Raw genomic sequence first — 26540 nt, 5'->3', positions numbered from 1 at the left:
GACAGATGTCTATCCAATGTCCATCCTTCCATTGACAAGATTACATGGAGTTGGTTGAACTTCATCAGTTGGACTCTTAGGAGATGGAGCTTGCTTGCCTGTTTGATTTAATTTTTAAAGCATAAATTTATGTTTATTGGTACTAGACTTTCAAATTAGTGTTCACTGTTCACTGTTGAAGGTTGGAGAAACCGTGGAACTGGAAGCTATTTCAGTTAGTAACCCCAGATGTAACTGATTCTGATGCTGATTGATGGCTTGAGGCTTGTATACCTGTAGGCTGTAGTTGTTTTATATTTTCTATTTCTATTTGCCATTGGCGTTGCACCAACACTACCTATGTAACACATTTTGATTTGATGACTTAATGAGAAAACTATAGTTGTCAGTGTGTTTATCTTACTATCTTGTAGTTGTAAGTTGTCTTTCAGTTATGAATTCTGAATCATGATTTAAATTTTTAATAGATTTATCATTTATGTGACCAGTACCACTGACATTTATTTGAATTTTGTATGTACTATGCATGCTAATAGCTATAGATGAAGATCTATGTTTGAAATCAATAAATTTGTATCATTAATTAAAATTTAAGTAAGAAATATGATAATATCTCATTTTTAATATATATATATATATATATATATATATATATATATATATATATATTTTTAATAAAATAATATATAACGTGTCCTGTTTCGGGGGGTCAGCGTGTCCGAATTCGACACCACGAATCTCGAATCCTACATGTCCCGAATCCCCGTGTCAGGTGACTTAGCAAAAAATGGCACCTAGAGTGAAAGATGTTGCTTGGGCATATGCTGAAATGGTTGATAGTCAAATACATTGCAAATTTCGCCATAGGAAAATTAAGAAAGGTTCTGGGGCATTAATAGGCTAAACAACACTTGACGAGGATTAGAGGCCAAATTACTCCATGTACCTCACCAGAATTGGGGAGAGTTGGAAGGATTTGTTCGCGAGCTTTGAGAAGTTTAAAGAAGATAAGGCTAGGCAAAAAGAGTTAGAGGCTGAAATTGGGAGGAAGAAGAATATACAAAAAATGTTGGCTACCAACCCCCATTTTGATTTTGAGGGTTCTTCCTCTATCCCTTATACTGATGCATCCAACCCCTTCAGATATGTTCCTCCCTCTTTTGAGTCTATTCAAGAAAAGGGAAAGGGTAGAATGAAAAAGGGTGATATGAATATCAAAAGTTATTTCACTCCCTCCTCTCCATCAGATGCACATGGTCCTCAAGCTAGTAGAAGTCAAATGCAGCCCACTTTAGATGACCATTGGAAGAAAGAATTGAGGGAGACTGCTTGTGATTACATAGCTAGATGGTGGTATGATGTTGATATCCCCTTCAATGCTTCCGGTTCCCCATATTATGAGCCTATGTTTAATGCCATACATGCTGCTGGAAAAGGCTTCAAAGGCCCTACTATGCATGAGCCAAGGGGGTATCGTTTGCAGAAAGAAATTTTATCCATTAATGACTATTTGAAATATTTCAAGGACTCATGGGCAAGAACAAGATGTATCATCATGTCAGATGGATGGACTGATCAAAAAAACCCTACCATCATAAACTTTCTTATCTTCTGCCCACGAGGAACCATGTTTCTAAAATCAGTTGATGCATCTGATAAGGTAGAAGATGGGCAATTGTTTTTTCAGCTATTGGATGAGGTTGTTGAGGAGGTGGGGGTGGCTAATGTTGTTTAAGTCATCACAAATAATGCCTCTAACTATGTTCTCGCTGGTAAACTGTTAAGAGGAAAAACACAAGACCATCTTTTGGACCCCATGTGTTGCACATTGCATAGACCTCATGCTTGAGGATATTGGAAAATTAGATTGGGTCAAAAACATTGTAGATCATGCCAAAAGCATAACAAAATTTATCTACAATCATTCATGGATTTTGAGCCTCATGAGGAAACACACAGGGGGCAAGGATATTATTAGGCCTGCCATCACTAGATTTTCTACTCATTTTTTGACATTGCAATCTATGCTTTCACAACAAAGAAACTTGCAAAAGATTTGTTCCAGTGAACAATGGAATCTAAGCCAGTGGTCTCACAAACTGGGAGGCAAAGAATTGAAAAATAAAGTTAATGAAGAAATATTTTGAAGAAAGGCAGTAGAGATTGTGAAGCTTGTTGAGCCACTGGTTAAGGTGTTGCGGTTGGTGGATGGGGAAGATTGGCTATGGGCTTCATTTATGAGGCTATGGATCAAGCAAAGAAGCAAATAAAGAAGGCATACAAGGATAAAGTGGCTAAGTATGGGCGCATTTGGGCAATCATTGATGAAAGATGGAACAATCAACTCCATCGCCCTATACATGCAGCTGAGTATTTTTTTGAACCCACGATATCATTATAAAGCTAAGGCGACAGGAGCTTTGAGGGGGGAGGTTAGTGATGGACTGATTGACTGCATTGGTTGCATGATCCCATTAGAGTGTGATCAGCTGCAGATACACCGATAGGTCACAACCTTCACCAATGCCTCAGGTACCTTTGGGAAGAACCTAGCAAAAGATTGCAAGGGAAGCAAATGAGCCAGGTAAACAAAAATTTCAATTTTCAAATTCTTAATACTTATTTCGTTAAATCGTTTATAAATTGAAAGTTGGATATAATTTGTAATTTTGTTGAGCTAACTCATTACACTCCTATGTTTTTTGCAGCACAATGATGGGAGGCTTTTGGTAGCCATTGTGCTGAATTGCAGAAGTTTGCAATCCGTATTTTGAGTAAAACTTGCAGTGCTACTGGGTCTGAGCGCAATTGGTTTGTCTTTGAGAAGATTCACACAAAGAAGAGAAACTGTTTGGATCAAAAACGGTTAAATGATCTAGTCTATGTCCATTACAACCTCCGGCTCAGGCACAACCAATTGCTGAACAAAAGACCTAATTCAAATCCCATTGTGTTGGAAGACATTGATCCAACATCAGATTGGGTAGTGGAGAGTCATCCAACAGAGTTTGCTTCTAATGAGGATATAAATTATAAATTACAGACGATAGCATCACTTGAATGTAATGTTCAGTTGAATGCAAATCCTGATCCATTTGTACCAGCGTCAGCCTCACAGCGAGCAAGTCCTCCAGTTGCAAGCGTTTCCTTTGCTCAGGGACGACAAAAGCACATATATCGTCTATCTCAGCTTGCATCTACTGCACAGCCTGCTAGTGCTACCACTTCTACAGTTGCAGTTGGAGATGATGATGAGGAGGAGCCATGGGGCCCCCTGTCTGACTCTGATGATGATCCAGAGATTGATCCACATGATCTTGGCTCCTCTGGTAGTAGCCAGTAGTACTGGTCACAGTTTACTTTTGTTGTAAAGGCCATGTCTAGCCTCCTTGGTTATGTGTTTTTGTTTTGATCTCTATATCATGATTCACGATCATGTATGTATTAGACAGCGCACTGGGTGCCATTTTGATATAATGGATATATTCATGAGCCTACTTTGATCATATGTTGTCTTCTATCTATATTCTAATGCTATGTGTTTGGAAACATGAATGAAAATCTTTAAAATTATGATTTTTTAATAAAAAATAAATATTTAATGCAATCTTTACAACGACCGAGTCATTGAAATTGAGCTGATCGAGTCGATACCGAGTCGGAGTCGAAGTCGACCCTCGGCCGAGTCGGAGTTTTAAAACATTGGTTCAGAGGGAGCAACTGCAGCAATAGAGAACATGGTAGTATTGGAGATAGATCTAGGTGGACGAGGTTTTTCTAAAAGGACCTTCCTCGCTAAGAGGGAGTGTTAAAAATATAAGCGAGAAAGGTCCTTCTTTGATTTGTGCCTTAGTGAAAGAGACTAGAAGAAGTTTTCCTTAGCATGCATGAGTTCCTAAAAGTTAGGATGAGTTCCTAAAAATTGGGATGAATTCCTATAGATTAGGACAGTTCATGACGCAGTTAGACTAATGCGCAAAAGTGGAAGGCTCAGTTTGTTGTCTTTTAGTGCGAGTTATTTTTTTAAAAAGGACAAGCGAGTGAGCTTCAGTGTCTATTTGAGGCAAGACGAGTTACATGAGTCAGCTAGACTCAGATAACATATCAATCACCAATTCAACTTTCCAAAAATACAACTTGCCAGATTTAGCCTATTCGAATTGCTTATAAGGAGATCGAAAGGCACAATTGTATTCATTGTTTCGTGAGCACGAGTTGGTGAGACAAGGCAATAAAGAGCACAAGTTTGTGTGTGTGTGAGCTTGTGACAAGAAGAGTGTGCAAGAGAAGCTTGTGCATAGATTGGTAGAGGCTATTTTCCCTTGGGAATTGAACTAGGAATTAGGAGGTAGTTCCTAGTTAATAGGAGTGACCTATGTGCATAGATTGAGGATGAATGAGCTAGGAAACAAGGCCCCATGAGTGTGCAAAGGATAAGGGAAGCAGATCAAGGGTCTTGTAGGCATTTCAAGCTTGGGACAAGCAGAGAAAACCATATTGGTTTCCAGTGAAACCAAGTTATACTGTAAGAGATATGTTGCTCATCTTTTTTGTCAATAAAATTCTCAAACAAGCAGAGGGTTTTCCCAGTTGGGTTACTTAGAAAAATTGTGTTTTACTATTACATCACTGTGTTTATTTATGTTCCTATTCCGCTGCAAATAAGTAGAGAAAATTTGTGTCCTAATGAAAAGAAACTAGCTTTCAGATTGTTTGTTAGAGCAGTTGCATATTTCAAGGATTTTCTACAAATGCCAATGCACTTCATAATTCTAGTACAAATTGTGAAAATTCGGCTAACCCCGAATCCTATTGTAGCAACTGATGTTATTTCTTATATTTGTTAATTTAATTAAACAAATTATTTGTTGTGTGCTACGGCAGATATCGAAACAAATACATTGTAACCTTCACAAAATAAACACTGCGAAAGAAATAAAAACGTTGGAAGAAATAGATGCACACATACAAAATACACTGTTATTTTTGGACTAAGTCCCCAAAAAAACCCAACTCAGGAAAACCAGTGTAGCAACTAAGGGTTTTGATATTATGTAGTAGAGAAAATCTAAGTACAAACTATGGATGCTTAAACTAGCAATCCAAACAGAGAAATAACTGGCAATAATAACTAGTGAGAAAAATTTCTCACTCCACAAGCGATCCAACACTGACCTCAGCTCGAATTGAGCTGCTCTTTGCTCCCTCTGCGTAGTCCTTGCGTCAACCTACTCAGTTACTGCGTCCCACAAGATCAAAACTGCATCTCCTCTCACTGTCTCATCAGCTCTTGTCTGGGAAACTGATACTCTTTGCCTCCAAACCCTCTGCCCAGCTTTTGCCTCGGAGTTTCTTCTTCTCCCCAGCGAAATGTAAATCTCCCCAAGAGGGCTTTGCATTGCCTCTGCACTGCCTCTCTGCAATGTACTCGCCAGAACTGGAAAAGCTTCCTCTAGTCGCACTATCTATGCCCCTCTCTCATTGCTTTAGTCTCACTGAATCACCTCCGGCAACACACAACTGCTACTCTGGAAATTGATTTCTTAGCAGAATCAAACTCTGCAAATGTATTCTCCAAGCCCCATCGACTTTCTTCTTATAACCCTCTATTGAGACTCCAATGGCCAAGATTAGATCTTAATCTATGGCTACGATTAACTAGAAGTCGATCTGTGTAAATTTCTAGAAGATTCACACCATAACTTAATTAATTCTAATTAATTAGTCATACTTCCTAAGTTTAGACTCAGGAAATGTTTAAAAAACGACTAATAATCTAATTAAGTCATCTCTAGGTGGAATTTTCAGAAACAATTTTTGGGTTTTGGAGATCTCATGTATTCTAGCGTCTCCACAAAATTTCGTGGCTAGAACACATCCGATGCTACAAAAACTAACACAAATAAATTCCAAACTCAATATAGTTCTAACTACTTTGGGCTCAACACAAGGTGATATGACAAGAGTGTCACTTAATCTTAACATTTCTCACCTACTTTCTAAGCACTTTACACTTTTGGTTCACATAATGTGAAAAACCCTCCCACACCTAGAGGGAGAGATGTATTGGATACACTATTGGGAATCTACAATCCACAAAACTATTAAATTCATCCAAGGATAACAACGTAAGGTTGCTTGTAATAGGAAGCATAACAAGAAACAAACTTGACATGATCTTGGAGAGAATAGGACCATTCTCGACAAGGATTGATTTAATTCCTTATTCTTGGAGCAGACACTAGGTTAGAGAATCTAATCTATTGTGAGGAGGAATATACACCTAAATGTGCTAGAATAGAGCTCATCTACAGTGGTTTGATGGGGTGAAGCATCCAAGTTCTATTTTGACTTCCATATGAGATAATTCTTTTGAGAAAAATTGGGGTTGTAAAATCCATATGAGATTTTGGAAGAAAATTTGAACATAATTAGAAGCATGTTTCATTTTCACTTTCAAAATATTTTCGCTTCATATCCTCCTTCGAATCAAGAATTGCATGCAAGAAGGGAATGTTGAAAAGTGGTCCCCACTAAAGTTATTGTTACTGAAAGAGACACACTTGCAAGAAAATATTTGAATAGGATCTCTTAGTTGCCTTCACCAAAATGAATAATGGAAAATCACTAGGGTTAGATCTTCTTCGGTAGAGCTATTACCCACCCTAGTTGATTAAAATAACGAGTCTTCGGTGCTGAAAGACTCCACACTCGCTAGTCTTGAAGGAGAAGCCGTGCAGGTTTCTCATTCAGCATCAACAAATTCATTGGAGAGGTCATTCTCAGCCATTTATACCTTCAACCATCTGTTCAATTTTGCCATTGCCAGTGTCTTAGCAGGTTCTCATGTATATTCCAATTCACATTAATATAACAAGGCTGATTTTGTTGCTTGTGCTTCGCGTCAAACAAGGGTTCCATGTTAAATTGTATGTGATATGTCCTTACATTAACAATTAGCAGAAAATCAATGGAAATGTCATTTTTGTAAAGCGTTGGTTAAAAATATCTCGATAGTAATTGTGAAGGTTAATGCAAAATCTGGTTTGGAACATTACAGTCAAGAGGCCATGTCATTGCTAGAAGAAAAAGTAGATATGAATAATTGTCTCTTTTTTTGTTGCTTTACTTTAATATACATTAGCAACTAAACGATGCTTACTGTTTTAGTCTCTAGACTTGAATTAATCTAGAACTTATGCAAATCACCTATTTGTAAAGATAACTCTTTTTGTCATGACGGCAAATAGCCAATTTCATTCCATAAAATCATAGTCTACTCCCTAATGATTTAAGTATTCATCTACAAGTACCAAAAATATGCATGTTTTCGTATTTTGTGCAACTATTTTGGCAGTTTGCATGTTTTCTTTAATATATATGTATTGTAATTATATTAAAAATGTTCTCAACATTCTTTGGTCCTAGTTTTCTCTCTCTCGTTTTTCTTTTTTCTTTTTTTATAATGGCACTCCCACTTCCCTTTGCGCGTTGACAACGATCCTCAAGATAGTTTATACCATCTTCAAGGAACTCAACCTTCAAGCTTTCCTCATTAGTGTCTTGGCAAGTACTCATAATCTTGAAAACCTTCCCAATGTAACCTTGAGAGAATATATGACAAGCATAGAGGGGGAAAGCATGCACATTAAAGGCCGCCCATGAACACCACAAAGAGAGGCCAAATGAAAGAACATGAACTATGAATCTAAATTGGGTGGGAGACCAGATTGTCTAGGGAAAAATTATGCCAAAAGCCTTTAGGTGAATTTAAGATGGCTTCTTGAAGCTCATGTCCCCTAATGAAAAGGAACTCTTTTTACAATAATGGAGACATCAATAAGCTTTTCAAACATAGAGAGAAGGGGGTCATGAGAAAGAGCACAAATGTACTTCCTATGGAGGAGTTTGCATTCCTCATTATACTAGCAATTCATATGAGAGAGGCCAAATTTGGGGGCACAAGAGAGGTATCTAGTCATGAGGGGGTAAGAGTCAAGGGTAGACTCCCATATGACATTGGAGAGGATCTCATACTTTGTCATAGTCATGTGAAAGAAGGAGAAATGTTGAAGGGATGGGGCCAACTCAAGCAAGCAATAAGTATAAATCATAAATGTCAATGAACCCTCACTGAAATGTTATGGTAGTACAATGTGCATAAAAAATGGATGCAATAAGGGGGGCAAAGAGAGGAACCAATAAGGGTTAGGCTAATGACAACGATGATATACAAGTAGGAGGAATACCGTAAGGTATCGAATGTAGTGGAACAATTACTGATAGGGCAAGAAATAGTCGACCATAGTGGTACCACCATCATGGAAGAAACATGTGAAGTCGAAGTCTAGAAAACATGGGAGACCATTCAAAAGAAGAAGGTTGTGGCATTCGCCAAATTGGAGAAGGTGTCTCTCATATACTATGAGGTGGCCCAAACCACCATCTTGCTATGGAGACCACAAAAGTTGAATCAATCACTGGAAGACAAAAGGCATCCTTAGATCTATCATGCATCAATATCTATAACACATCGGGTAGGCATAGAGATCCCACAATAAATGAGAATGTCCAACTACAAGTCCAAGAATAGGTCCCCATCAAACTTATTATGAATTGCAAAGTTTGTGGAAGCTACAGGGAATAGGAAACCACAATTAAAATACCCCCCTAGGAATGCAATGTGCACTTGAATTCAAACTCGCATAAATCTAATGTGTTCATCTAATGCAACCATTGAAAGTCTAACCCAACGGGAATCACGGATAGCAAAGGTTACCCCACCTAACAACCTAACATCATTAAAAGGAGAAGTTTCAAGTACATGTTGACGCTCAAGGATAACCTACAATAAATGGAATCCCTTATTTGGGACTGTTAAAATTGGCAACTAGGGCCAAACTCCATGCGGGTCATCTTATTTATGGCAGCTGATATTTTTCTTGGATCCCTCTCATCGAGAGGTGTAGGATTGATCTAAAGATCATCCGATTCCGATAAGTATTCATGGAGTTATGAATTTATTTGCGTTATAAGACAATTCGTCAAGGTCAGCCAGCAACCAAAGAAACCCCACATGTGTTCAACATTTTAGTATAAATAGAGGTGGCCTTCAAGTCATTTCAACACACTTGGAATCTCTTCCTCTCTCTACTTGTATTTGGGTTTCAGTGGGAGTAGAAATCCTAAGAAATAATGTTGCCCTGATCCAGAGGGTAGAAAGCCAGCACTGCCGGAAAAGCCAAAAAAGCTAGAACTGCCGGAAATGCCGAAACTGCCAGAAAAGTCGGAAAAGCCGGAACTACCAGAAAAAACTGCACTGCCAGAAAAGCCGGAACTGCTGGAAAAGCCGGAACTGTTGGAAAAGCTGGAAATGCCGGAAAAGATGGAACCACCGGAAGAGCCGGAAACGCCGGAAATGCCGAAACTACAGGAATTGCCGAAAAATCCGGAAATGCGGAAAGGCCAGAACTGCCAAAAAAGCCGGAAAAGTTGGAATTGCCGGAAAAGCCGGAACTGCCGGAAAAGCCGAAAATGTTGGAAAAGTCGGAACTGCCAGAAAAGCAGGAAGAGCCAGAAAAGCCGAAAATGCCGGAAAAGACGGAACTGTCGGGACTGCTGGAATTGCCGGGAACAACTGGAACTGTCGAAATTGCCGGGAACAGCGGGAACTGCCAGAACTGCCGGACCATCTGTCTACGAAGGAGAGCAGCATGCAAGGGACAGCTAACTAACATTGGGACAGTTGTATGGTACTTAGCAGCAAATACACCAAGCATGCAATGTTACAGCTAGCATGCAAGGGACAACTAGCATGCAACAACAAGCAAGCAAGGTGCAGCCAACACATAGGTCAGGATGGCAACATGGTGCAGCAATGGCACATAATGCAGTACAGTGATGGGTACAGTCATGATTAATGAAGCATGATGAGATGCAGCATAGTGATGATGGGTGCAACATGGTGTAGCGCGGTGAGGTGCAGCATGATGACGAAATGCAGCACAACGATAGGTGAAGGAGTCACCTTGGAGAATTAGTTGAAGCAGCATGTCTTCAACTAATCTCATGTATCATCTTCTTAGAGATGATCTATGCTCTTATCTAGATAAGTCAAAGTGTTGATTTCTGTTGTAAACGTATTATCTCTCTCACTCTCCCTGTGCTGAACTATTGAAGAACATATAAGAAGAATTGATCAAGGGTTTCCCCACATTGGGGTTTGTCCCTGGCTAGCACCACATCTTGTGTCCTCTTGTCTTGGCTTGTCTTCTGCGATTTATGTTTATGTTCTATCTGCAGTTTACTTTAATGCTGATGTGATTGCTAATCTGGAAAAGATATGGAGCTAACTGTGAAAATTGAAATAAATTGCTCTAAGCATAGAACATACCTAAAATTAACATACCCCTAGGAATGCAGTGTGCACTTGAATTCAAATTCGCATAAATCTAGTGTGTTCATCTAATGCAACCATTGAAAGTCTAACCCAAAGGGAATCACAGATAGCAAAGGTTACCCCACCTAACAACCTAACATCATTAAAAGGACAAGTTTCAAGTACATGTTGACGCTCAAGGATAACCTACAATAAATGGAATCCCTTATTTGGGACTCACATGCGTCTCAATGCCAGAGGCCTTAAGACACTAGCTCATCATAAATTGTGCTTGAAGAAGACCAAAATACACCTTTCTAGTTGCAATATGCAATGGGGAAAGAGGCCAACACCCCATCATCTTGATAGGGGCATCATTTGGATGACCTAGGATAGGACCACCCAAGGGAGGAATGATCCAAATAGCACATAGAGGTCAGATATAATAGCTAATTTCTACTCTTTCCTAGCTACCCAAACCTACTCCCAAGTTGACTTAAACTCTATAATCAAGATCTTGCAAGGGAAATCTCGTATGGTAGGGAGATGAGTCCTCTCTTAGTCCAAAGGTCATTAAGACAATCTCCTAGCAACCAAAATCAAAGGAATGGTGTCAAGTTAGCTCAAACCCAAGCTAGCTCTAGGGTAAGGTATAACGAAGAAATAGAAGGCATACCTAAAAGGGATCCAAAGAGAAGAAAATGGGCAGCCCCCAAAATCTCAAATTCAACATTCGCCTTCTCATGGCAATCCACATTAATTCTGGTTCATAAAATTGCTTCAACCTCTAGGAGTTGCGGAGCCTACTTCTCCCCCTTAATAAGATGAATCCAAGAATTCAAGTTTTGATGTTATATTCAATCTCTTGTTGTAACGATGTTTGTTAAGTTTGCATTTCTTCATTTGTGTTTTTAATATCATAAATTTTCAATCACCAGAATGTGGCCCTGTTAATTTTAGATAACAATGGTATGTTCTATGCCTAAGAGCAATTTACTTCATTTTTTCTTATTAGCCCAATATCAATTTCTAGTTTAGCAATCACATTAACATGATAGTAAATGCAGATAGAACATAAATAAAAAGCAGAAGACAAGCAAAGACAAGAGCACACAATATTTCGCGAATGCCAGGAAAAAACCCCAATGTGGGGAAACCCTTTGATCAAGTCTTCATATTATTCTTCAAAAGTTCAGTAGACATAGAAAGTACAATATACAAAATTCACTTGCCCAACACAGTTAAATCTGAACACTCAAACTACAGTCAACAGGATGCCCTAACCACAAAGTCAACGTTGATCAACTTAGCAGAATTACTCCTCCAAATCAGCTCGGTCAAACCCAGTCAATTCGGCCTACAAGAACAGTCTGAAGTAGCCCAAAACAGTCCAAAAAAAGTCGATCAAACTCAGTCAACGCAGAGTGAAACCTGTGGTCAACGCTGGTCAAACAGCCCATAAAACCTTGAAATTTGTGGCAAGAAATGCAGGTTACCCAAACAGAATTTCTCCCAAGAAAAATGCAGTCAAACAATGTAAATTGTCCCCTGGTCAATGCTGGTCAAACTTCCTATAACTTGGTCAACACAGAAAAGTACAATCAGCCATTCGAACGTGTGGAGGAGAGAAGTTGCCTAGAAATTTGTACGACCTAATCAGAGGAGGAGAGAGGGAGATATGTGAGTGATGATGAGTGTCCAAATAAGGTAGATGTTCCTTCTATTTATAGACAATGTTGAGGGTGAAGAGACACGTTTGTTGGGCTTCATGAGCCTAAATTAGACTTCTGGCCAACCTTGACAATTTATCCATAAAAGAAATAAATTCATAATTCCATTTGTACATGTTAGAATGAGATGATCTTTAGATCAATCCTACACCTCTCGAAAAGAGGAATCCAATAAAAATGTCAACTTCATCATATGAGCTGTCCAAAGTGGAGTTTCGCCCTAGTTGCCAATTCTAACGCTCCCTCTCAACTAGGGAGAACTCCACCTGCCAAATTATTTGTCAATCTGTACCATCTCTGAGATCCATATTATACTCTGCTCTGTTGAACCATGAAGAAATAACGAAGAAGAAATGATCGAGAGTGTGTCATACCACTCTCCATTGACCTGAAGTCAGTCTCCAATGATCGAGAGTGTATCATACCACTCTTCATTGACCAAAGTCAATCTCCATTGATCCCAGATCAATATCAAACATCCTAGCATCGGGAGTACGGTAGTACACAATGTGTCCATCGGTAGTACTATGGTCCCTATCCTCATTTCCCTACTCATTGGCCAGATGAGAGGTACTTCCCATGAGTCCCGGACTGCATGGGTAGGATGTATCGGCAAGAGAAGGTGAACCACTCATCCTGCTCATATGCCATAGGAGAAGGTGAGCCACTCATCCTATGCATATCTTGACCATCATGGGGTATCACAGGGGAAGGTGAACCACTCACCCTGTACACAGCGCACCACTAGGGGAAGTTGAACCACTCACCCTATGGTCGCTCATTGCTCTAAGAAGTACCCCAAGCCCCCCAAAGCTCCCAAAGCTCAATATCCAACTCAAACTGGACCCTCATAAGAGGGTCTCTCCACGACTCCAAGTCGTTCACGAAAGGTTAAGAATTTGACCTTTGCCCAAGGGCTTCGTAAGAATATTTGCGACCTGATCATCAATCCCAATATGACAGAGCCTTATTGCTCCTTGTTTTACCATATCCCAGATAAAGTGATACCTGATATCAATATGCTTGGAGTGGTCATGAAACACGAGATTCTCAGAAAGACGAATCCCACTTTGGTTGTCTTAGAAGATCATGGTGGTATCCAACACATGTCCAAACAGCTCACTAAAGAGCTTCCTCAACCAAACAGCCTCATAGAAGGCCATACTAACAGCAATTTATTCGGCCTCGGTGGTGCTCAAAGCAACCAATTTCTACTTCCTGCTCATCTAGGATATCAAAGCAGAGCCTAGTGAGAAGCAACATCCCGATGTGCTCTTACAATCCACCACACTGCCAACCCAGTCAACATCAGAATAACCATGGAGCCTCACATCCCCAGCAATGTATCTCAGTCCATAGGTGATTGTGCCCCTAAGATATCTCAGAAGTTTCTTGGCAGCAATACAATGTATGTGATGAGGTTCGACCATAACTTGACTCAATGTATTCACTGCAAAGCATATGACCGAACTGGAGTTCACCAAGAACATGAGGGCCCCCATGAGTTGACAATACTCAGAAGGATTTCCTAAATCGGGCCCAGCAACACTTCCGCATAACTTCTTGAAGTTAAGTTCCATCGGAGTAGTCACAGACTTACAATCCACCATCCCAAATCTTTCAAGTAACTTCACAATGTATTTTCCTTAAGAAAAGAAAATCTCACCTGGCTTTTGCCAAACCTCCAATCCTAGGAAATAATGCATCAGTCCTAGGTCCTTCATTTCGAACTTGGAAGCCAACTCCCTCTTACATTGACAAATAAGAGGGTCTACACCTGTCAGAAAGAGATTGTCCACATAAAGTACCAAGACGACAGGTCTATCATTCTCAACCTTAAAGTAAAGGTTCGGATCAACTTCACTTCTTGTAAAACCCAGCTTCATCAGATAGCTGTCGATCCTCTCATACCAAGCCCGAGGAGCTTGCTTCAACCCATAGAGAGCTTTCTTCAACCTACATACATGTGTCTTACGATCTTGACCTTCGAACCCCTCGGGTCATTCTAAATAGACTTCCTCCTCAATTGAACCATGCAAGAAGGCAGTTTTGACATCCATCTGGTGTAGGTTCCATCCTTGCGAGGCAACAAGGGCTATAATCGAACGGATGGTGGTATATCGGGCAACTGGTGCAAATATCTCATCATAGTCCACACCTTCCTTTTGAGAGAAGCCTCCAGCAACAAATCTGACCTTGAAATTTTCAACACTTCCATCAGCTCCATGCTTGATCTTGTAGAGCCATTTCGAAGTGAAAATGGATTTGTCCTTGGGCCTAGGGACCACATCCCAGACATCATTCTTCATAATCGACTCATACTCTTCATTCATAGCATCCTTCCAAACTTGGTGCTTCACAACTTCTTTGAATGTGCAAGGCTCAAATTGAATAATGGTGCTCATGGCAGTTAAGTACCCTTGGCACCTATTCGGCTTCTTACTTTCACAAAAAGTTCCCAAGGAGCAATATCATTCTTAGCATCTTCAAGAGTTTCCCTAAGCCATGAGGGCCTCCTTTTTTAGGAGGAGGGCTCAGGAGGAGGAGGATCAATGGGATCCATTGGTCCTTCAACATCGGGCATTGGTTCATCCTGCGGTTCTCCTTGTTTTCCTGTATCTGCTTCTTTGTCCTTCCTTGGAATAGGAAGGTTACTAATCTTCCCAAGGGTAGCATCTTCATCGAAGGTGGCATCATGACTTATCTCCACTTCTCTTTGACCAGGAACATAGATTCTATATGCCTTAGAAGTTTCGTTGGAGCCCACAAATGTTCCTCTCTTCCTAGATGCATCCAATTTGCTTCTCTTTTCTTTCGGCACATGAAAATACACAGCGCTACCAAAAATTCTAAAGTGAGAAACATCAGGGTTCTTACCAGTGAATACTTCTTCCAGAGTTTTCAAGTCCAATGCTTGATGAGGGCATCTATTTTGAACATACACGACAATGTTGGCAGCTTCGGCCCATAGAAACTTCGGAAGACTTTGATCATGAAGCATGGCACAAGTGGCTTCTATAATAGAACGATTCTTCCTTTCAACAACACCATTTTGCTCAAGAGTATATGCAGTAGTAATCTCCCTCTTAATGCCAACTTCTCTACAATAGTCATTGAACTCATTTGATTCATATTCGGTTCCATTATCGGTCCTTAATATTTTGATCTTCTTCCCTGTTTGATTTTCGACCAAGGCTTTGAAAAAACGAAACCATGTGAACACTTCGTCCTTCTTCTTCAAGAAATAAATCCAAGTTTTGCGAGAGAAGTCATTCACAAAGATAGCATAATATAAATATACTCCCAAGATGTCACAGGCAACATACCAGACAAATAGAATGAACCAATTGCAAAATGTCGGTAGTCTTACTATCACTTGAGGTGAATGGTCCCCTTGTATGTTTTCCTTCGACACATCCCTGACAAACACCTTCATCTTATACTTTAAATTTAGGCATACCTATCACCATCTTCCTTACATCGGGTAGAGCCTTATAATGTAAATGAGCAAACCTTCGGTGCCATAATTCGGATTGAAGTGATGTGTCGCAAGACATAGCTCCCAATGGGCTTCCTCCAACTTGATATAGGCTATCGACCCTGAATCCAAGAGTAAATGCTTCTTTGAAATTTCTTTTCCAAACACGTACCTTTCCATCAATGAATGCCACCTTGAATCCTTTGCCTTCCATCGCCGAGTTAGATACCAAGTTCTTCTTTAGATCAAGTACATATAGTACTTGTTGTAGATGGATTGTGTTACCTTGATTCAATTGAAGAGTAACATTCCCAACTCCCTTTATGGGATAGGTGACATTGTCTCCAAGAATGATTTCCAAATTTGTATCATTTTCTATCAAATTTGAAAGAGCTTCCTTATACCCAGTAAAGTGCCTTGAGGTATCAATCAACCAATTTCCCAAGGTATTTGGTGGAGAGGCAATAGAAAGGGCAGATATAAGACAAAATTATTTTTGCTTGTTATCTACAACATTAGATTCATCATACCTGGAGTTTTTGGATCTTTTAGGAGGTTGACCATTTCCATGTTGAGTAGCGGGAGCATTCCTTTTTCCTTTGTTGTTGAATCTGCCATTCCTTTGATTGTTGTTGCCCCTGAAATTGTTGTGGTTGTTGTCATCATCCCATGGTGTACCCCTTCTATTAGGACACTCCCTAGCATAGTGCTCAAACCTATTACAAATGAAGCATCTTCCCTTCCTTCCATCTTTGAATCCCGGTCCTCCTTGACATTGCTTCTTTGAACTTGGATTGTTCTTCTTTTAGCATGAGCGGAGAAGGCATTAGGTTCATTCCTATTTGAAGGCATGTCTCTCTCCATCATCTTTGTTTCTTCTTGAGTACATCTAGTCAACAATTCATCAAAACCTGGAATCCTGTCATTGTTGAGGATAGTAGTGTTGAACACATGCCATTCACGAGGGAGACCTCCAAGGGCAATGAGAGTGAGCTCCCTATCAGCAATAACTTCTCCAATTGAAAGAAGATCATTTTTTATCTCAGTAATCCTCATGAAGTAGGATTGGATATCTTCACCTCTTCCCTTCTTTATGTCCTTCAACTTGTTTTTGAGAAAGAGGAATTGATTTGCATTGTTAACTTTGAACGTGCCAACCAACCTGTCATACATTTCCTTATATGTGTTCAAATCGGAGATGTATGCAACCAAATACTTGTTAATAGAATCCCTGAAAATCTTCTTTGCTTTGACTTCACCTTTCTTGTACTTTGTCCAACCAATCTCAATGATTTCTCTTCTAGTGATTGCTCTTTTCACTCTTGCTTGGGCTTTGTCTTCACCTCAACTCTGATACCATGTTAATTTTAGATAGCAATGGTATGTTTTATGCTTAAGAGCAATTTACTTCAATTTTTCTTATTAGCCCAATATCAATTTCCAGTTTAGTAATCACATTAACATGATAGTAAATGCAGATAGAACATAAATAAAAAGCAGAAGACAAGCAAAGACGAGGAAAGAATATTTGGCAGATGTCGGGGAAAACCCCCAACGTGGAGAAACACTTTGATCAAGTCTTCTTATTACTCTTCAAAAGTTCAGCAGAGAGAGAGTACAATATACAAAATTCACTTGCCCAAACACAGTCAAATCTGTCTAGTCAAACTGCAATCAATAGGGTGCCCTAACCAGAAAGTCAACACTGGTCAACTTAGCAGAATTACTCCTCCAAATCAGCTCGACCAAAGCCAGCCAATTCGACCTCCAAGAACAATCTGAATTAGCCCAAAACAGTCTAGAAAAAGTAGGTCAAACTCGGTCAATGCAGAGTCAAACCTACAGTCAACACTAGTCAAACAACCCAGAAAACCTTGAAATCTGTGCCAAGAAATGCGGCCTGCCCAAATAGAATTTCTCCCAAGAAAAACACAATCAAACAAGGTCAACTGATGCCCGGTCAACGCTGGTCAAACTTGCTACAACTTGGTCAACGCAGAAAATAGAAAAGCACAGTCAGCCCTTCGCACGTGTGGAGGAAAGAAGCTGCCCAGACATCCGTACAACCCAATCAGATGAGGGGAGAGAGAGATATGTGAGTGATGATGAGTGTCCAAATGAGGTAGATGCTCCTTCTATTTATAGTGTATACACAATGTTGAGGGCGAAGAGACATGTCTATTGGGCTTCATGAGCCTACATTAGACTTCTGGCCGACCTTGACAATTTGTCCATAAAAGAAATAAGTTCATAATTCCATTTGTACATGTCAAAATGAGATGATCTTTAGAACAATCCTACACCTCTCGGAAAGAGAAATCCAATAAAAATATCAGTTTCATCATATGAGTTGTCCAAAGTGGAGTTTGACCCTAGTTGCCAATTTTAACAAGCCTTGTTAAGAGATGGCTGATGAGGTATGTTTCCATTATTCTTCATTTATGTGACCAAAAGCTTCAGATTAAGATTTTCAAATTCAACTTCAAGTATTTTGCTTGTGAGGTCATCAACTAAGGAGTGCAGTGTACTATTTTCGAATTTGATCCTCTCTAGTCTTTGTCAGAATTGTTTTAAATTGGGATGCCCAAAAGAAGATGTAATCATTGTCAAGGACAAAGACCTGCAACACAATCTTTGCTAAAGCTCCATGTAAACCCCAAAAAAATCCAACACAAATTTCTTTGTTGTTTCTTTCTAGCAGTGGACAGAGGGTTGAGCTAGAAGGAGCAAAGAAAATAGATAAATTAATGGAGGTAGTAAAATCTAGGGGAACTTTGGAAAATAAGAGGTTTAAAAAGTCACACGAAGGCGGTAGGGTTAAGGGGAAGACAAGTGTCGTCGAGAAAGAACAAAGATAGGCCATGAGAAGCGAAATGGGGCGAATAAAAGCACAAGGAGGCTGAAGAAAATGGAAGGGATCCTGATTTGACAAAGGGTTGAGCTAGAAGGAGCAAAGAAAATAGAAAAATGAATGGAGGAGGCAGTAAAATCTAGGGGAACTTTGGAAAATAAGAGGGGAAAAAGTCACATGAAGGCGGTAGGGTTAATGGGAAGACAAGTGTGGTTGAGAAAGAATAAATATGGGACATGAGAAGCTAAATGGGGCAAATAAAACCACAAGGAGGCTGAAGAAAATGGAGGGGATCCTGATTCAGTGCTGCAAGAAAAGGTGGAAGACGAAGAGAGAGGCCAAGGAGATAGCAATAGTTAAGATAGGGAGTGAGTGGAAGTAGGAGGAGAAGAAGATCACGGAGTTGGGAAAGAGCAAGGAGAAGATGTGAGCGCTGAGACAAAGTGAGGGACAAGAGGGTTGAAATAAAATCAGTCCTTATCAAAATGGATGTAGGCCAGTCAAGCCATGGAACCAAAGATCACTGCGCTAAATTTGTGTCAACCTTCAAGGAAAACCAAAATGCTTGAAAAAACCAAAAGCTTCTGGATTCATATCGCAGATCATAAAAGAGAAGAAAAAATTCCATTCTAAAAAAGATAACAATACAGGTTTGTTAGAAAATTATATATTACAGAGCAATGGAACACATAAAATATTGCAGAAATATAAATACAGAAAACGCATAAAACAAGAGAGACACAGATATATGTGGTTCACCCAGTTTGGGCTACGTCCACCCCGAACAGCCAGTCCTTCCTTTCTATTATCCAGCAAAATGAAGAGACACAACCTACAGCAGATCCGCTATAATATCCTATGTTTTCTCTCACAGCCTCACCTCACTGCTTCTCGCTCGAAGAATACACATATATTACATAGACTCAATACAATGCCCTCATACAAAGAGAGGGGTTGTCTTCTAAGGCAAAAAACCCTAAACTAAACATAAGTTCTACCGTCAGATCATCCGCCTAATAAACGGCCCAGATTGACTAGAAATTACTATACTTTTACAAGGCAATTTTACATTTGTTTTTAAACCCCCCGCCAAGGGGGGGCTCCCCAAAGGTCGCAGTCGTCCCCTTGGACCCCCCCTGCAACGAATATTTTATGGGCGGCGTTGCCGCCCCATTTCGCACTGGGGTCCAATGTGGCGATACCTTTGAATACAGAAGATAATCAGGCTCCACACCCAACAATCTCCCACTTGGAGACTGATTATAGCAACTCCACCGCTGCTTCATTTGCTGGACAATGACTCCTCTTTGGACCTGGCTGTTTCTCATCTTCATCATCATCCTTGAAGACCAATTGAAAATGAGCATATTCTCAGTTTCTCCCTGGTTACAACTTTTGTTAGCATATCTGCAGGATTCTGGCTAGTGTGTATCTTTTCCAGCTTCAACTCTCCATCTTCCAACACTGATCGTATGAAATGGTACTTGAGCTGTATGTGTTTAGTCTTGGAATGAAATGTTGAGTTCTTTGCAAGATGAATGGCACTTTGGCTATCACTGTATAACGTGCACATATCATGCTCCTTACCCAATTCACCCATAAACCTTTGTAACCAAATCATTTCTTTACTAGTCTCTGTAGCAGCAACATAGTCTGTTTCTGTTGTTGAAAGTGCAACAACATTTTGGATTTTTGAAACCCAACTGACAGCTGTTCCACCAACAGTAAATACATATCTTGTAATGCTCCTACTGTTATCTATGTCACCGCCATATCTGCATCAACATATCCCTGTAGAGAAATGTTTGAACCACCAAAGCATAATGCTTGATTTGTGGTACCTTTCAAACATCTGAGAATCCATTTCACTGCCATCCAATGTTCCTTTCCTGGATTTTTCATGTACCTGCTTACAACTCCCACTGCATGTGCAATATCAAGCCTTGTGCAAACCATTGCATACATTAAGCTTCCAACTGCTGATACATATGGAACTTTAGACATATAATCCATGTCTTCTTGGGTCTTTGGGCACATTTCCTTACTAGTTTGAAATGGCTAGCAAAAAGTGTACTAACTTGTTTTGCATTGTGCATATTAAATCTTTTCAACACCTTTTGTATGTACTCATTCTGAGACAATGTTAATTTACGATTTTTCCTGTCTCTAGTTATTCTCATACCAAGGATTTGTTTTGCAGCTCCCAAATACTTCATTGCAAATGAATTTGCCAATTTTCTTTTGAGCACATTTATTTCCTGCATGTTACACCCTGCAACAAGCATGTCATCTACATACAATAACAATATAATATAGTTGCCATCATTTTGCTTTTTCGGATAAACACAATGATCAGAATGACATCTAGTATAACCTTGTTTAGACATAAACTTGTCAAATTTTAGATACCACTGCCTTGGAGCCTGTTTTAAGCCATACAAGCTCTTCTTCAACCTGCACACTAGTTTCTCCTTCCCTTTCACTTCATATCCTTGTGGCTGCTGCATATATATCTCTTCCTCCAAATCCCCATGGAGAAAGGTTGTCTTTACATCTAACTGCTCAAGATGCAAATCTTCAACTGCTATTAGACTTAAAATAGTTCTGATTGAAGTCATTTTAACAACAGGAGAAATATTTCATCAAAATCAATACCTTTCTTCTGTGCAAACCCCTTCACCACAAGTCTAGCTTTGTACCTCTGTTTTCCTCCATCTTCTTCCTTCAACCTGTAAACCCATTTATTCTCCAATGTAGTTTTTCCTACAGGCAACCTGACTAAGTCCCAACTCTGGTTATGCATTAAGGAGTCTATCTCTTCTTCCATGGCTACCTCCCACTTCTTCTTGCTTTCAACCTGCATTGCTTCTTCATAACATTCGGGTTCACCAGAATCAGTCAACAATAAATAATATAATGAAGGAGAGTATCGTTCAGGGGGTCTACTTATCCTAGTAGATCTTCTAACACCACTTTCAGGTGTTTGGGGTGCCTGTTGCTATTGTTGTGGTTGTTGATTATTATTATTTTCAGGCACCTTTACTTTTTCAGTGATTTCATCAAGAACTGCGTATTTCTTGTTTTCTTTTTCCTGTTTCTTTTCCTGCAATTGATTCTTATACAAGACCTTTTCATTGAATATTACATCTCTCCTCCTCATGATTTTGTGATTTTCGTAATCATATAAGCGATAACCAAAATCATTAACACCATATCCAATAAAGGTACATTACTTTGACTTTGCCTCAAGCTTTGTTCTATTTTCTTTATCAATATGGACAAAGGCCTCACAACCAAAAGGCTTTAAAAAAGAATAGTTTACCTTTTTACCTGTCCATGCTTCCTCTGGAACACCACCATCCAAGGAACTTGAAGGCCCTCTGTTTATTAGATAAACAGCAGTATTTACAGCATCTGCCCAAAATTGTAAAGGCAATCCTGCATGCAATCTCATGCACCTTGCACACTGCATGATTGTTCTGTTCATCCTTTCTGACACACCATTTTCTTGTGGTGTTCTTGGAACTGTCTTCTCTCTGCGAATTCCATGCTCTGAACAGTACCTATCAAACTCTTTGCTGCAATATTCACCTCCATTGTCTAATCTGAGACACTTTAATTTCTTTCATGTCTCAATCTCAACCAAAGCTTTCCATTTCTTGAAAGTATCAAATACATTAGATTTATTCTTAATACAATAAATCCAAGTTTTTCTAGTTGCATCATCAATAAAAGTAACATAATAACGAGAGCCACCGAGAGATGATACCTAAGCAGGTCCCCATACATCTGTATGCACAAGCTCTAATTTTTCGCTCTTCTTTTCTTTCCCAACTCTAAGAAATCTGACTTTCTTCTGTTTTCCATAAATGCAATTCTCACAGAAATGCAAATCAACATTCTTCAAACCCGGCAACAAATTCCTTGAGTGAAGAATCTTCATCCCCTTTTCACTCATGTGTCCGAGCCTATGATGCCATAATGCTGCATCTCCTCCTTTGGAAGTTGAAGCATTAACAGAGTTAGAAATACCATTGCATAAATACAATGTACCAACCTTTTTGCCTCTTGCTATTACCAGGGCTCCTTTGGTAACCTTCCAAGCTTTATTTGTGAAAGATGTCACACAACCTTCACCGCCTAACTGCCCTGTTGAAATCAGATTTTTCTTTAGATCTGGAACATGCCTTACGTCCTTTAGTAGCCATTGGTTTCCATTCTGTTGTTTTACAAGAACCTTACCCATTCTAACAATTTTACAGGGTTTATCATCACCCAAACAAACTTGTCCAAAATCTCCTTGAACATAGTCATGAAAGTATTTCTTATCAGGTGTGGCATGGAATGAGGCCCCTGAATCTACCACCCAGGAATCAGTAATATTTTCGAAAAAAAGAATCAAAGCATCTTGTAACACCTCACCTATCACATTTGCTTCATGATTGTTTTCTTGTTGTGCATCTCCTTCTTTTCCCTTCCGAGATCTACAGTCTTTCTTTAGGTGTCCTTTCGTTCAGCATTTCCAGCACACTATCCCCGATCTAGACTTAGATCTACCTTTCCTTGACTTACTGCGATATCCTGAGCTCTTTCCTCTTTCCATTTTTCTTCCCCTAGACTCTGCACTCAAAGCATTACCCGATGTCTCACCGGAGCTTTTCCGTCGCATTTCCTCGCTAAGGATAGCACCAACAACATCATCAAACTTTAAAGTACTAGATCCAGAAACAGAGTTACTAATGGCCATTACTAAACCATTCCAACTTTCTGGTAATGAACACAAGAATAACATAGCTCTAACTTCATCATCAAAGTTTACCCCTACAGAACATCACTGACTTGTAACAGTATTAAAATCATTTAAATGGTCTACAACAGATCCACCTTCCGACATCTTCATATTAAATAACCATTTCATAAGAAATACCTTGTTTGAGGCTGAGGGTTTTTCATATAGTTTCTCCAACGCCTTAATCAAACCCTCTGTCGTTGTTTCCTTCGAAATGTTGAAGGTGACCGACGCTGCGAGGCACAACCGTACTATTCCGAGTGCCTTTCTATCGAGAAGGTTCCATTCTTTATCTGTCATTCCCGTTGGCATCTTTGTTTTTCCGCCCAATGGTAGGTACAGATCTTTCTGATACAAATAATCTTCCATCTGCATCTTCCACAACGAGAAGTTTTGGCCACTAAATTTCTTGACCCTAAACTTACCATCTTCCGCCATTGCTCCCACTCAAACGAGGAACCCTTCTTTCCTGCGAGTTTATCAACCAAATAGACCTTCGGCTCTGATACCAGTGGTTAGAAAATTATATATTACAGAGCAATGGAACACATAAAATATTGCAGAAATATAAACACAGAAAACGCATAATGATAAAACAAGAGAGACACAGATATACGTGGTTCACCCAGTTTGGGCTACGTCCACCCCAAACAGCCAGTCCTTCCTTTCTATTATCCAGCAAAATGAAGAGATACAACCTACAACAAATCCGCTGTAATATCTTATGTTTTCTCTCATAGTCTCACCTCACTGCTTCTCGCTCGGAGAATACACATATATTACACAGACTCAATACAATGCCCTCATACAAAGAGAGGGGTTGCCTTCTAGGGCAAAAAACACTAAACTAAACATAAGTTCTACCGTCAGATCATCCGCCTAATGAACAGCCCAGATTGACTAGAAATTACTATACTTTTACAAGGCAATTTTACATTTGTTTTTAGCTTCGAGTGCGCTGCCCCCGAACCCCCCGCTAGGGGGGGGGGGGGGCTCCCCAAAGGTCGCAACGGCTCCCCCCTGGACCCCCCCCCCCCCCTTGCAGCAAAATTTTACAGGCGGCAACGAACTGGGGTCCAATGTGGCGATACCTTTGAATACAGAAGATAATCAGGCTCCACACCCAACAAGGTCAACATATTAGTCTGCTTTTGAAAAGAGTATTAGTAATGCATCTTTACAACACATAGTAGCATTAGCATCTACGATAGACGTCCCTTTTAGATAAACAATACTTGGCTGTAAAAACTGCTTATGTTGCTTTTCTGATGAATGATAATGATTATCAACCACTGAGACTAAAGTTGGTCTGTGTAGCAGATAGGCCTGATATTATCCATAATCAAATAATTAGCTTCATTAACATGAAAGACATCAGCCCTTGCTAACTAGGAACAAATAAATTTCAGATATTTTAAGATTAAATCTGTATGAATGTAAAATTTAAATACACCTCTCCCCCGCCTCACACATACACCCCAAAAAGAAAATTGCTAAATAGAGTGCAATATAGAGATGAGGGTTTCACCTAACAAATTTTGCTACAAATATTATATACAATATTCTACTTTAAGAAAAAGGGATAAAGCTCAACCCCACCATGTGATTAAACATTAATGTGCTACACATCAAAATGGATAGAATATAATAAATGAGAATTAACAAGTGGAAGAAAGTCTTGGCAAGGAAAGAGAGGCACCGAATCAAGATCGGCAGCAGTAAGAGAAACATGGATGCTTAACCTCTCAAAAATGTTTAACATATTCACAATTTCATCAGCATAAAAATAATGCTGAAAGACATGTGCACTAAAAAAAGCTTGGTAATGTTCACAATGCATAATTCTTCATTCATCAAAAAGGAAAAGCAAATACCAGTATACAGCAATATAAAACAAAAGTGGAGTTCTAAATTTATATTCTGTTTACCTGGCCATCTCCTTGTGAACTTGATGGTGACTGGTCAGACACTGATTCTGAGTTGTCACTTATTTGAGGTGGACTTGTTTGGTAAGTGTCTAATGCTGCCCATGAACTGCAGAGAGGAGCATTCTGCCTGCTAACACTGTCAAGTCCTCCTAGCACCAATAATGTTGAAGGACCATCTGATCGAGGAACTAATTCTTCAGGTCCATTGTAAACGTTATTTAAATCAAATCCGTTTGATATGGGAGACTTTCTCTTATCAGTAGATTCTATTGATAAAGACTGTGGTACAGATCCCGCTAGAACATGTTGTTCCTGAATACCTTCTCGTCTCTGCCAAAAGTTATGAGAATATTGAGGTACAACTGACACAACAGTTTTCTGTGTAGAGTCATGTGGAAAAAGTACATTTCGCGTTTGAGTTGAAACAAAAGACTGTTCACGTGCACAGATAGCAGGCTCTGTACTCTTTCTGAATGCATTTGAATGAGAGTCAAGAGTTCCTACAGAAAATGAACCAATGGTTGACATATTTGGCATGCTACATTGCACTTGCTGAGGTCTGACTAAATCATGTGGTCTTTGGTTTTCGGCAGTGGCATTGCAAACAAGAAAATTGTTTTGCAATGGAACTGTGTTTTCTGAAGGGCCACCAAGAGAGACTTTATTATTTGGCTGATCTGCTGTGGACTGTTTTGCAGCTGCTGTATTGGTTTCCTCAGGCATGCTAGCAGAGCTTGCAAGTTTTTTCAGAAGTTGGAGTACAGTATCCTGGTTACTTGCCTGGTCAGAATTATTAGATGCTGCAAGTTTAAAAATCCAGTGTCAAATCATGCCAGGAACACTGCACATTTTCTATAGGACACAAAGGATTATATTTGAGAAGCCTTTCCCTGATACACATAAATCTGGCATAGCATAAAAGAATTTTAAAAACTTACATCACCAGAAAGAGATTTGAACTGTAAACAAACTGTTAATAGTGATTTCCTTTAGTCACTTGGAAGCAACCTTTGGGATGATTATACATAATACTAGAAAAGAACTTTAGTGTATTTTTACATGTCACTGTTCAGCATTGGACAATGAAATTGCAATGAGCCTACACAAATTGACATTTTAATCTATACAACAATAATGATAAAATTGCTCAATAATTATGCCAGGCAAGAAGACACTTTTAGGGTAATGCCTCACAAATGAGTCAATGACACTATTCAAATTAGGAAAGATTGTCATATAAACCTGAACAAAGTATCTGATATCTTAGAGAGATTTCAGAAAACAGACCTGAGTTAAGGGAAGAAGTTGGTCATGTGGGGGACTCTTGTTGCAAGACTCAAATCCAGCCATGTCAGTATCTCAGATAAGGAGGATAGGCTTGTCTGG

General features: G+C 39.5%; 1 protein-coding gene across 1 annotated transcript in view; it reads right to left on the bottom strand.

The window, feature by feature from the left end:
* The window catches only part of SPL1 (squamosa promoter binding protein-like 1), a 146170-nt gene that overhangs the window by 52074 nt on the left and 67556 nt on the right, over positions 1-26540 (bottom strand). The window contains exon 3 of the mRNA XM_089458799.1: positions 25155-25954. Coding sequence (XP_089314925.1) covers positions 25155-25954 — 800 coding nt within the window. The remainder of the gene's footprint in view (positions 1-25154; positions 25955-26540) is intronic.

Source organism: Pinus tabuliformis, chromosome 7 (assembly GCF_031772625.1).
Source record: "Pinus tabuliformis cultivar Carrire ecotype Pingquan chromosome 7, CPIR1, whole genome shotgun sequence".
Taxonomy (NCBI): domain Eukaryota; kingdom Viridiplantae; phylum Streptophyta; class Pinopsida; order Pinales; family Pinaceae; genus Pinus; species Pinus tabuliformis.
The sequence above is the reverse complement of the archived record's forward strand: the minus strand, read 5'-3'. Positions and strand labels throughout refer to the sequence as shown.